Source organism: Panulirus ornatus, chromosome 38 (genome assembly GCF_036320965.1).
Source record: "Panulirus ornatus isolate Po-2019 chromosome 38, ASM3632096v1, whole genome shotgun sequence".
Lineage (NCBI taxonomy): Eukaryota > Metazoa > Arthropoda > Malacostraca > Decapoda > Palinuridae > Panulirus > Panulirus ornatus.
This window is the reverse complement of record NC_092261.1, coordinates 6,261,837-6,276,108: the sequence shown is the minus strand read 5'-3', so window position 1 is coordinate 6,276,108 and position 14,272 is coordinate 6,261,837. Positions and strand designations below refer to the sequence as shown.

The 14,272-nt window shown below is 37.4% G+C and overlaps 2 protein-coding genes across 2 annotated transcripts in view; both read right to left on the bottom strand.

The window, feature by feature from the left end:
* The window catches only part of Trs20 (TRAPP subunit 20), a 35,292-nt gene extending 35,152 nt beyond the window's left edge, over positions 1–140 (bottom strand). The window contains exon 1 of the mRNA XM_071684520.1: positions 12–140. The gene's annotated coding sequence lies outside the window, so the exon portion shown is untranslated. The remainder of the gene's footprint in view (positions 1–11) is intronic.
* An 865-nt stretch (positions 141–1,005) lies between these two features.
* Positions 1,006–14,272, bottom strand: part of LOC139760845 (uncharacterized) — a 31,141-nt gene continuing 17,874 nt past the window's right edge. Inside the window, exons 7-12 of the mRNA XM_071684518.1 lie at positions 13,705–13,835; positions 13,172–13,299; positions 11,779–11,886; positions 6,482–7,549; positions 5,914–6,026; positions 1,006–3,611 (exon numbers count right to left, since the gene is read on the bottom strand). Of these exons, the coding sequence (XP_071540619.1) occupies positions 3,504–3,611; positions 5,914–6,026; positions 6,482–7,549; positions 11,779–11,886; positions 13,172–13,299; positions 13,705–13,835 (1,656 nt within the window). The 3' untranslated portion in view covers positions 1,006–3,503. The remainder of the gene's footprint in view (positions 3,612–5,913; positions 6,027–6,481; positions 7,550–11,778; positions 11,887–13,171; positions 13,300–13,704; positions 13,836–14,272) is intronic.

Below are 14,272 nucleotides of genomic sequence, written 5' to 3'. Positions count from 1 at the left end.
AATGCACCTACCAGAGAAAAGGAGATCGTAATTACACCAAAAGATATAGCCCGTGTCAGCTTTCTCCGATTATTCTCGGCCTTGGATAGTGACGTCACTGATCATATGTGTTGACCGCAGTTTACACGGGATCACGATTCAGTTATGGGGGCGTATTAGTGCTACATGTACAGAAATTAAACTTATTATATTAGTAATAATGCTTTCTTCCACCCACGGAACCTTTCCAAAGTCAATATCACACCGGGCGACTAATTTTGTGCTGTGCAGGTCATAACCATTATCATCCCAGGACAACAGCGTGTAAGGCAGTTCGAGAATCAAATCATTATTTCATCTGGAAGAGTAAAACTATTAAAATCAGCAATTCTGCAAGTGCTCGAGGCATTACTCATAGAACACACACACATATATATATATATATATATATATATATATATATATATATATATATATATATATATATATATATATATATATATTTTTTTTTTTTTTAAACTATTCGCCATTTCCCGCGTTAGCGAGGTAGCGTTAAGAACAGAGGAATGGGCCTTTGAGGGAATATCCTTACCTGGCCCCGTTCTCTGTTCCTTTTGGAAAATTAAAAAAAAATAATGAGAAGGGAGGATTTCCAGCCCCCAGCTCCCTCCCCTTTTAGTCGCCTTCTACGACACGCGTTAGCGAGGTAGCGTCAAGAACAGAGGACTGGACCTTTGAGGAAATATTTTCACCTGGCCCCCTTCTCTGTTCCTTCTTTTGGAAAATTAAAAAAAAAACAAGAGGGGACGATTTTCAGCCTCCTGCTCCCTTCCCTTTTAGTCGCCTTCTACAACATGCAGGGAATACTTGGGAAGTATTCTTTCTCCCCTATCCCCAGGGATTATGGCTACATAATCATTTTTCAAAAAAAAGAATACATTTGAAATATGAAGTATTTTTCTACTTTCTGAAAATTTTTTTCAATATATGGAGGAAGTAATAGAAATGACTAAAAAAACATTCATAAGTTATCAACACAATATATTTTCATAATGCCCATTTTGAAATACTACATATTTACAAATGTAAATCTAACAATATTTTGTACAATTACTATACAAGGCAATACATAATTGCTTTACAATACCATGCTATTACTATTCATAATAAAGATGTTTGAACCCTGTTTCCCGAATGATTCCTATTATGACTGGACAAGGTACAATGTCTGTTTCTTGTGGGGAGAGAATGAAGGTGAGCAAGTATTTTATATATATATATATATATATATATATATATATATATATATATATATATATATATATATATATATATATATCTCGGAAAGCAAAAATGGGTATGTTTGAAGGAATAGTGGTTCCAACAATGTTGTATGGTTGCGAGGCGTGGGCTATGGATAGAGTTGTGCGCAGGAGGATGGATGTGCTGGAAATGAGATGTTTGAGGACAATGTGTGGTGTGAGGTGGTTTGATCGAGTGAGTAACGTAAGGGTAAGAGAGATGTGTGGAAATAAAAAGAGCGTGGTTGAGAGAGCAGAAGAGGGTGTTTTGAAGTGGTTTGGGCACATGGAGAGGATGAGTGAGGAAAGATTGACCAAGAGGATATATGTGTTGGAGGTGGAGGGAACAAGGAGAAGAGGGAGACCAAATTGGAGGTGGAAAGATGGAGTGAAAAAGATTTTGTGTGATCGGGGCCTAAACATGCAGGAGGGTGGAAGGAGGGCAAGGAATAGAGTGAATTGGAGCGATGTGGTATACCGGGGTTGACGTGCTGTCAGTGGATTGAGGCAAGGCATGTGAAGCGTCTGGGGTAAACCATGGAAAGCTGTGTAGGTATGTATATTTGCGTGTGTGGACGTATGTATATACATGTGTATGGGGGGGGGGGTTGGGCCATTTCTTTCGTCTGTTTCCTTGCGCTACCTCGCAAACGCGGGAGACAGCGACAAAGTATAATAAAAAAAATAATATAATATATATATATATATATATATATATATATATATATATATATATATATATATATATACATATATATATATGGCATTCGAATACAATAAATAAGTGTATAACCCAATGATTTTTATGGGGTTCCTCCAGCTTCAATGCTGTACTGCAATCAGAAGCAGGAATCTGATGAACCATGTTGGAGCAAGTACCTCAATCAGACTGTACTCATTTTATCAAGCGATGATGATACAGTGCTACTAACCTCCTTCCAAAAATTTTGTAATTCTCCTTACTGTTTGCTGATACACATTCACCCTAACTCACATTTGCCATCCTTTTAGACCTCTGCATCTTTGTCTTGGACTCCTCTGCAAAGAAAAGCCTACACACCTACCTTTTCTCTCAATAGCAACTAAATTTCCTCATCCTACCACTCACTACCCTTTCTCACTTGTCCTGCTCCCACCTTCCACATACTTCACAATTCTCTCGCACATGTAAGCATGCTTCCCTAAATACCTCTCCTTCGTCACCCACTCCCCAGGCCTCATTTACTCTTAACCTTTTGCCATTTTGCATTCAATCTATCCTGGTATTCTCATCAGAAAAGCCTTTTTCCAAGATAACTCATTTTCAACACCCTCTTCCACACCCAGCAAGAGTGAACTATGTTCTAATAGATGGAAAGGAGTGCAGAGATGTCAAAGACCTTCCTGCTCCAAATGAGTCTATCATTTCCCAACCCCAGCATCAAGCTGCAGGAGCCCCATTAAAGGGATTCTGGGTGCTATATAATAATAATAATATCCTTAAGAAACACTGGATAATTAAGGAACATTAAACTCATAATCAACAAGAGTTGGCCTACTGGTTACCAATCTCTTACCGTCAGCTCTGAACAGCTGAAAACTCTTATCAGCTTTAACAATAGTCAAGCAGTGAATCCCTGGAATGGTGTGCCACCTTATCACTGTTATCTACATTGCATGGTCTTGAGTTGGGTCATCAGACATCATTTCAAACAGTGGAGGTCTTAAATTAGGTCCAGGAATTCACTGACATAGACAGTGGTTTTTCACTGCCATTGGTAGTGGGTAAGTGATTTACTACAAGGACATAGCTAATGAGGAGCAACTAACAACCTCCTGCTATTTGGTAAAAATACAGCAAGTAACATCTGTTTATACTTGAAAGTATCTTTAGCCTTATTTTCTTTTTCATACTTGATCGCCATTTCCAGCATTAGCAAGGCAGCATCAAGTGTAATACACCAAAACAACAGCCCCCACCTACACCCAGGCCCCATAGACCTTTCTATAGATTCTCCCATCCACTTCATATGCCCTGGTTCAGTCAACCGACAGCACAACAACCCCTGTATACCCTTCCTCGGTATGTAGTCTTACATGAAGTTAAGTATGACACTCATTTCTGCTATCACCTTCAATCAACACAACAGTAAAGAAAAGCATGTAAATGCATATGAGCATGTCAATGATTGCACTATAAGGTCTGGCATAACCTTAAACTAAATTCTATGAACTTTAGTCGTTTCATCCAAACATGGAAGTGGCACACTCTGGTGCATGATCTTCAATATCAGAACTGGAAATGAGATCTCCACACACTGGGCATTCCTCCACATTATCTGCATCTATCACCTGAAAAGATAAACATGCTGTACATTTTCATTTCCCTTAAAAACTCTTATTATTTTTTCTTTCCAAAGAAAATACTGAATAATGTTGTAGACATATTTTCATAATTGTTCCCTATTAACTATGTTAGCAAGGTAGCGACAAGGAGTGATAAAAAAGGCTGCATTCTCTCCCATCTAATCTCTAGCTGTCTTGCATAATGCATCAAAATCACAGCCCCTTATTCACAACCATACTCCACAGACCTTGCCATGGTATATCCTGGCTGCTTTACATGTCCTAGCTAAATTTGTTGAAAGCACATCACCCCTTATATACAAAACTGCTCCAATTCACTCTACCTATGCAGCTTTTACTCCGCTGCATGTACAGGCACTGAGTACTAAGAATATCTTTCACTCCATCATTCCATTTCCAATCTGGTCTCCCCCTTCTTCTTATCCCATCCACTTCCAACACATATATCCTATTTGTTTACCTCTCCTCACACATTCTCTCCATGTCTCCAAACCATTTAAGCACGCTTCTCTCAATTACTGTGTTCTTATCATGACCCCTCTCCTGTACCCTTTTATTACTTACTCGATCAAACCACCTCAAACCTCATATTGTTCTCAAACATATCAATGCCAGCATATCCTCATCCTTATACTAAAGGGACTTGACCCATAAAAGTCTCATGGCCCTGATGAAATTTCATCATATGTGCTGAAGATATTCACAGATATGCTGCAAAAACCACCTGAATTCAAACAAGGATTTGGCCATTATCATGTAATAAACCACTGTTTACGTGAAGCTGTGGCCAGTTATATAGTCATGGTTTTCTAACATCCTAAAGATTACCCTAATTCAATGTGAAACAACAGTTCACTGATTAAAATCAAAATCATTTGGACTCAATGTACTGTAGTCCCATGACTGCACACATCATGTTTAACACAGGAAGATAAAACAAACCCCTCATATCACTTCTGAGAACTTAAACCATTATTTGAACAATTTGAGGCACTGATCGACTCTAAAGCACATGATAAAAATTACTTATAACTTAGTCACCTGGTATTTCAAAAGCTTACATTCAAGATGATAAACACATCATCAACTCAGATAATGTAAGAGTGGTAATATCACAAAGCACTTTACCATGTTTAGACACAGAACTTTATCTGTAAGTCTACTATGAATCTGATGGTACAGCTGCACTGCCTCAACAGGGGCACTTGCCATACTTCAAGATCAGAAACATGACTGCCCTCTTCAGTAAGTCACCTGCTACCGGAAAATTTCCTGATGAATGAATGTCTGACAATGTAACACATATTCAAAAACTGTGATGTCACAGCCAGGTAATCAATCACCATCCGAATAGCTTAATGTCTGTGGTTGGAAAACTTCTGGAAACCATCATTCAAGGCAAAATTGTCAACCATTTAGAGGACCATCATCTAATAAATGATTCTAAGCAAATTTTTTGATGGAATGGCTCATGGCTGACAAATCTGCTGATTTCTTTTTATAGTAAATTTTCTAAATTCTTACAAAGGATTCTGTACTTCAGTGGATAGGAAATTGGCTGACAGGCTCTAAACAATAAGTTGTGATTAATGGTCAAGCCTCAGATACTTAAATGTAACAAGTGGTGTGCCACTACAATGAATTCTGGGTCCAGTTTTCTTTCTCATATGTATCAATGATAAAGATAATGGCAGCATTCTAAGATATCAAAATTCACAGATGATACAAAGCTGGGAAATACATCCACAAATGAGACTGAACATCTGCAGCTTCAAACTGGCATAGACAGTTTAATGGATTGGACTCACTAATGGCAAATTAATCATAATATCGATATGAGCAAAGTTTTACATTTAGGAAGTAAAAATGAAAAGGTAAACTATAGGATGAATTCTGATGAACTGAAAATGGTAAACAAGGAAAAAGACTTGGGTGTAATAATCTCTGGTGATCTAAAACTAAGTAAGGAGTGCACAAAAACAATGAAAAAAGAGAACAAGAATCTTGAATTCATGGGTAAGGCCTTTGAATTTATGTCAAGGAAAATTATCCATACTATTTAAATTTATTAAACTGGTTCATCCCCATCTTGAACATTGTATTAATTTTTGGTCATCATACTTAAAAATCCATAGAGATTCTTTTGCTGTGGCCATCCCTTTGAGGAAGATCTTGGAGGAAACAGACGTAAGAGATATAGATAGATGGATATACAAACATACAGCCTTGAAAGGACCAAATGGTCTGTTGGTGCTGTTTGAATTTCTTCATATTCTTGGTATCCTACCTGTTTCTTAGCACTGGTCTGCCTGACAGAAGAATCATCGCCTTCTGAGTCAGAGGATATTGAGATGCCACAAGAGGCAGCATGAGCCTCTATTTGTGATGACTGGAAAAAATCTGAATGAGAAAGAGATTGTATGAGATATCTGAAATAAGTACCTATTACACAATTTAAACATGCTGACCTTCTTTACTGTATACAATAAGCTAAATGATGTACTGGAACTTTGTCAGAGAACTGCTGATGAAGTTTAACAAAGAAATGAATGCCACTGTACATTCTAGGTAAAAATATTTCGGTGTGTGTTGTACTGTGTACTTTTCCTCAATATCAACAGAAAAATAGTCATATTATTTATATATATATATATATATATATATATATATATATATATATATATATATATATATATATATATATATATATACGGAGACATTAAAGCTATAAAGTACTGAAATCATGTCATATATGAAAACAGTGTCAACTGATACAATTATCTTAAATCAAATGCTTCTGTAATCCATAAATACACTGTGTAAAGAAAAAAAAGGCAGAAATCTATACAGCATACCTGAGCATAAGGGGCATTCCACCATGGCAGTGTGATAATCACTGCTCAAAGAAGATGATGAAACAATTTCTAAACTGTTCTCTTGTGATCTATTCGTAATGATGGATGAACCATATTTATCAACTGGTACAGCACCAAGGCAGTAACCCGATCCATCACTTTCAAGCTTTGCTATTGTCCTTGGTATCTGCTTATCTGGTTGATAACTATTTCCTTCAGTGGTGGAACTACCAGTTGCCATATGTGAATCAGCACTTTGCCATGCAGTTACATCTATGAAACCCCCACCTGTATTACAACTTGAAGCTATATACGTTAAATTGTCATCATCATCATCAATGATAAGACCATCATCATTATCATCTTCTGTCACAGACTTCTGTGTATTACGAGCTGAGTATGAAAAAGGCTTATTCTCTTTTCTCCGTTTTGCCCCTGAATTAATCCAGACATCTAAATTTGACTGTTTGTTTACTGTAGACCGGGGTGGAAGGCCTTTCATTTGTTTTCTCTTTGTGGGATTCCTTGGAGTAACAACCTTTGAATCAGAAAGAGCTAGGTTATTACGAGATGAAGATGATAAAGGCTTAAAGGACAAATCATCATCCTGCCGTAACTTTACCCTATCACTGCTTAAGCTATGAGGAGACTGTGTTGCTTTTTTCAGCAAATCTGATGATCTTCCTGGAGCTTCTACACGCCTAAATGTAAATTTACCACGGGGCTGTAGAGGTGGAGTATCTGCAACATTTGGATGCTTGGGTAGAACCAGTGCTCCTCTGCTTACTCTCTTTGAGTCCTGATTGGATAGTTCTACTGTATCACTTGTTTTTTCCTTTGTATTCTGTAATGGTTCCACAAACTTCGAATCAGTACCATATTCCTTCCCTCTTTCAAGTGAATGCCTTACCATTCCATTTTCATTGAGAGATTTAACAACAGGACTTTTTTGTTTTTCTAAGGTCTCAAGTCGTCTTTTGGCATAGTCCAAGGCAATATCTTTAAATACTATTTTTTCATCATTGTCTAACTTCTTTTGCCTTTGATTTTCAAACTGCTGGCGAACACCTAAAAGAAAGTAAACACACTGTACATTAATGTTTCATATACGTATATATATATATATAATATTTTTTTTTCATTATGCTTTGTCGCAGTCTCCCGTGTTAGTGAAAGTCAAAATACAAGGAGGGGAGGGTTTCTAGCCCCCCGCTCCTGTCCCCTTTAGTCACCTTCTACAACACACGGGGAATGCGTGGAATGTATTCTTTCTCCCCTATCCCCAAGGTGCCTTATATACAACAGCTAGAGACTGAGTGTGAATGAATGTGGCCTTCGTTGTCTTTTCCTAGTGCTACCTCGCATGTGTGCGGATGGAGGGGGTTGTCATTTCATGTGTGTTGGGGTGGCGACGGGAATGAATAAAGGCAGCAAGTATGAATTATGTACATGTGCATATATGCATAAGTCTGAGTATGTGTGTGTGTGGACGTTTATGTAGGTGGATTGGGCCATTCTTTCGTCTGTTTCCTTGAGCTACCTCGCTAACGGGGGAGACAGCAACAAAGTATAATAAATAAATAAATATAAATATATATATATATATATATATATATATATATATATATATATATATATATATATATATATATATATATATATTTTTTTATACTATTCGCCATTTCCCGTGTCAGCAAGGTAGCACCAAGAACAGAGGACTGAGCCTTTGAGAGAATATCCCCACTTGGCCCCCTCCTCTGTTCCTTCACTAGGAAAACCAAAAACGAGAGGGGAGGATTTCCAACCCCCCGTTCCCTTCCCTTTTAGTCGCCTTCTATGACACGCAGGGAATACGTGGGAAGTATTCTTTCTCCCCTATGCCCAGGGATATATATATATATATATATATATATATATATATATATATATATATATATATATATATATATATATATATATATTCTTCTTTTTCTTTCAAACTATTCGCTATTTCCCGCATTAGCGAGGTAGCGTTAAGAACAGAGGACTGGGCCTTTGAGGGAATACCCTCACCTAGCCCAATTCTCTGTTCCTTCTTTTGGAAAATTAAAAAAAAAAACGAGAGGGGAGGATTTCCAGCCCCCCGCTCCCTCCCCTTTTAGTCGCCTTCTACGACACGCAGGGAATATATATATATATATATATATATATATATATATATATGGGTATGTTTGAAGGAATAGTGGTTCCAACAATGTTGTATGGTTGCGAGGCGTGGACTATGGATAGAGTTGTGCGCAGGAGGATGGATGTGCTGGAAATGAGATGTTTGAGGACAATGTGTGGTGTGAGGTGGTTTGATCGAGTAAGTAACGTAAGGGTAAGAGAGATGTGTGGAAATAAAAAGAGCGTGGTTGAGAGAGCAGAAGAGGGTGTTTTGAAATGGTTTGGTCACATGGAGAGAATGAGTGAGGAAAGATTGACCAAGAGGATATATGTGTCGGAGGTGGAGGGAACGAGGAGAAGAGGGAGACCAAATTGGAGGTGGAAAGATGGAGTGAAAAAGATTTTGTGTGATCGGGGCCTGAACATGCAGGAGGGTGAAAGGAGGGCAAGGAATAGAGTGAATTGGAGTGATGTGGTATACAGGGGTTGACGTGCTGTCAGTGGATTGAATCAAGGCATGTGAAGCGTCTGGGGTAAACCATGGAAAGCTGTGTAGGTATGTATATTTGTGTGTGTGGACGTATGTATATACATGTGTATGGGGGTGGGTTGGGCCATTTCTTTCGTCTGTTTCCTTGCGCTACCTCGCAAATGCGGGAGACAGCAAAAAAAAAAAAAAAAAAAAAAAAAAAAAAAAAAAAAAAAACCATACTATTCGCCACTTCCCGTGTTTGCGAGGTAGCGTTAAGAACAGAGGACTGGGCCTTAGAGGGAAAATCCTCACCTGGCCCCCTTCTCTGTTCCTTCTTTTGGAAAATTAAAAAAAAAAAAAAAAACGATCAGGCCCCGATCGCTCAAAATCTTTTTCACTCCATCTTTCCACCTCCAATATGGTCTCCCACTTCTCCTCATTCCCTCCACCTCTGACACATATATCCTCTTTGTCAATCTTTCCTCACTCATTCTCTCCATGTGACCAAACCATTTCAAAACACCCTCCTCTGCTCTCTCAACCACACTCTTTTTATTACCACACATCTCTCTTACCCTTACATTACTTACTCGATCAAACCACCTCACACCACATATTGTCCTCAAACATCTCATTTCCAGCACATCCACCCTCCTCCACACAACTCTATCTATAGCCCATGCCTCACAACCATATAACGTTGTTGGAACCACTATTCTTTCAAACATACCCATTTTTGCTTTCCAAGATAACATTCTCGACTTCCACACATTTTTCAACGCTCCCAAAACTTTCGCCCCCTCTCCTACCCTATGATTCACTTCTGCTTCCATGGTTCCATCTGCTGCCAAATCCACTCCCAGATATCTAAAACTCTTCACTTCCTCCAGTTTTTCTCCATACAAACTTACCTCCCAATTGAATTGTCCCTCAACCCTACTGTACCTAATAACCTTGCTCTTATTCACATTTACTCTCAGCTTTCCTCTTTCACACACTTTACCAAACTCAGTCACCAGCTTCTGCAGTTTCTCACCTGAATCAGCCATCAGCGAAACAACAACTGACTCACTTCCCAAGCTCTCTCATCCACAACAGATGGCATACTTGCCCCTCTTTCCAAAACTCTTGCATTCACCTCCCTAACAACCTCATCCATAAACAAATTAAACAACCATGGAGACATCACGCATCCCTGCCGCAAACTAACATTCACTAAATACGAGGGGGGTTTCCAGCCCCCACTCCCGCCCCCTTCAGTCGCCTTCTATGACACGCGGGGAATATGTGGGAAGTATTCTTTCTCCCAATCTCCTGGGATAATTTATCTCGTAACTCCAAGGCCCTTGTAAAGGGCTACTGCAGCTTCAAGGCTGCACTACAATCACAAGTAAGGAAATGATGGATTCCTATGGTGTGAGAATTTCATCGAGACTGTACTCCTCTTCATCCAATGATGACAATACAATCTCACCAAGTAGTGACTTTTCTCTTGCAGTGTAACAATAAGTGGATGGAATCTGGCAACACATCCACATAAATATATATGTTACTTTTCTTGATCTATAATAATTACTTACCTGAAGGGCTAGAATCCTACCTGAATATCAGTACAGATGTAGTCATGAAGGAAGCAAAAAGTCAGGAGGACTACTTTTTTAACTTACAAGGGGACTTAAAAAGACTACAAAGTTAGTCTGATACTTTGTTGATGAAATTCAACCAGTGTAATACTAAAGTATGATGATGAGATAAAGTGAAAGATGGTTTTAACATGATTATTATCTACCAAAAAATAAGCTTTTAGTTCTGTGTGTATGAAGGACTTGGGAATCAATATCATTCCATACCTATTGCCAGAATCCCAGATGACATTAGTTACGGAGATATCATGTCTGATGGCAAATATTAGTATAACTCATGTTCAGCAAGTTGTTCAAATCCTATGTGAGGCTAAAACTAAAATATACTTCTAAAATTTGGTCACTGCAACTAAAGAAGCACAAAGAGTTAACATAGGTCTAGAGGAGGGCAACAAAGGTCTTACCAGAATTATAAGAGCTGTGTTACAGGGAAGGCTTGAGGCTATATTTTTAACCTGCCTTGGAAAAGAGTATAAAAAGGGTGACCTGATCACAAATTTTACATTTTAAACAGACCAATGACATGGACAGGCAAAAGATCTTGAGAAACGTAAGGACAGGGTAACAGCAGCCGTAACATAAAATTAAGCAAGGTACTTGTTAAAAAGGATATAAAGAAGTATTCTTATGAGAAGTGTAATAGATGAGTAATGACATGGTTAATGCAAACACCACACATGAATCTAAGAAGTTGTATGACAAGAAAATGTTCAAGAGATAGATCCGTGTGAGTGTAACTCCCTCCCCATACAGTACAAATAAGGAACATAAAAATTTAGAATCTTCCCCAAACATTCCGGATACTCACCATATTAAAAGTTTTAAGTGATGAACTCCTTAGAGTAGAAATACACTATAAGATGCTTTGGTTATCTTGCTATGCAAGAATTTTAAAAAATGACACAGACAAAACAAAACAAACACACACTATTCTAACACACTCAAACACAAAAAAACATTTCACATTTGCATCACAGTTTTTAAAATCAGTCAATTACAATAAGGTGAAAGGTTTAATAATCAAACATCTGTCTTACCTATAACTTTGAGGGAGTATATGTCATCCACGGACAGATTGAGAGAGATGAGAAACTCAAGTGCTTCACACTCTAACTCTGAACTGTGTAAATCTGCATTTTTCTTAGCTGAAAAAAGTTAGATAAATTTGAAAATTTATTACATGGCTATATATATTCATAATGATATCTCCCACTCTCTGTAGAGTGGTTAACTCAAATCTTTCACAAAGAAGAACTTCAGTATATTTCATTAAGTCCTCTGCTAACTTCCTCCTGAGCAACATAGCCTCAAATCATGTCCAAAACAATCTTCTGCTTTAATGATATCTCCCTCTCTGTGCACAGTGGTTCACTTAAATCTTTCTCAAAGCAGAATTACGGCATTCTTCATAAAATCCTACACTCACAACCTCCTCAATATACTATGAAATCATGTCCAACAAAATCTTATGCTTAACCCTATTCTTACAGCTGTGTTCTTCACAAAACAGCTTTAGTTATATCAGAAAACTGTACATGAATAGAAAAAAATATTCAACTGCAAAATGCTAACAAAATCAATGTAGTACATCCTGCACCATGCAACTGCTATAGTAATAGAGCATCACAGGAAAAAAGTTTAGCTAGAGCTGATATATTTCTATAAACTGAACAGTAACCCTACCAACTATGTTACAAAGATAAACTGAACAGTAACCCTACCAAATATGTTACAAAGATGTTCCCTATAAATATCATTCTGAGATATCAAAACCAAGCAAAAATTTTCAAAGGAGTATTTCTATGGAGAGAAGTTATATAGCCATATCCTTCCCTCTCTTTCCTTGTTTTGATATGCCCTTTTCTCTAACCCATGAGAGATAATTAGGTCAAACTCTTTGTCAAGCCTATGTCAGTACTGTTCTGTTACTCTTACTAAGTTACGTCCTATTATAAATGGAACTACACATAGCTCTAGCATTTACCTTAGCTCAAGACAATGAAAAAAATGAAGGACAGTAATAAATGGTTTCATGTTTCCCTTTTATTCTATCTCTATATCCCCACTTTCCTGATTCTACTTTCTCCTTGTGTATAATAAACGAAATACATCATATCTAATATAATATTGTATCATAGTGCAGGTAAATAGTTATGGTCTAACTTCTCTGATGGCCTAGCCAACTCTACAAGCCTTGTGCAAATATTCTGAGCATTACTGTTCAGTTTTTAAGCGTATAATACGTGGAGATGGGTAGTAGCTAATCATTTGGAGAAGAACCTGCAAGCAACAATTTGGAAATCAGGAATGGAAAACATGAGAAAGAAATTATGAGCAGAGTAACAGAAGTAATTTAAGTGAGTTACCTAAAACATTCCAACTCAGGAACTAAATGTGGTAACAAATTATACAAGGAATCTAAAAACTGACTTAGTGGTTTTGCAGCCATAGATATCAATCGAGCAGCTCTGGATATAGGAGATGTGAAGGGGTTCAAAGGGGCCCCTGCACTTGTCTCCTCACTGTTGTTTAACACCTTATTTTCCAGCCAACCAATTCTGAGAGAAAAACAAACAAATTAAAACACAACAGGTACCATTCAAACAAATCCTTCTTAATCATACTCTTGTGGTACTGTACTGAAAAGAAAGATGAGACTGTACTTGGACATTCTTCATTTCAAAAACTCCTCAATCAGTGATCTTAAAAACTTAAGTTTATCAAAAACATATATGAAAAGGGCAAAGTAAAATGAAGTGAAGTACTTTTCATGTTATCTAGGCTAACCTTACATTAATACTTAAGTTCAAACCTGAAACTGCCATGTCAAAAGGAATCATATGATTTAGTACCATATTTCTCCATTGGCTAACTATTCATTTGTGAGTGAAAGGCAAAATCACAGTATAAAACGTTTTTACAAATCCAAGAAGAACTGCATAACCATAACTCTTAAATCGTACTTTTGAGGTATTGTTTTTTTCTTCACCGAGGGAAGATTCATTCTAGACATCAGTTCCTCTTTCTTAAACTCAGTCTGCGATGTGTGAATGTCAAGATCTATGATGGCCTTGCTAGTTGTTTCTGATGCAACCTGTACTGAGAAATATCAATGATGAAATAATCACTTTTATAAAATAGTGTGGCTTCAATGAATGCATGGGCAAGAGAAAAGTAGAGAAGCAACATATGAGAAATATTTTGAGCAACATGACAGAGATGAATTATAGATTTATGCTTTTATAACTTGTTAGTTACAATAGCTGAATAAACTTAAGAAAGAGAAGCTAACTTACAAAACACAACTAATCATCCTAACAATCAAAGCATTTGCTGCTTCAATATCAGCAATATCCAATTTAAATTCAGCTAATTCCAGCCTATTTCCACTAAATATCCACTCAGTACATCTCATAAACCTGTAGTCTTTTTGTAGACCTACAGCTCTTACTTATATATCTATCTACCTATATCAGTGACACCCGTTCCCTTCAGGAACTCCCATTAAGTGGATGGCCATGGCAAAAGAGT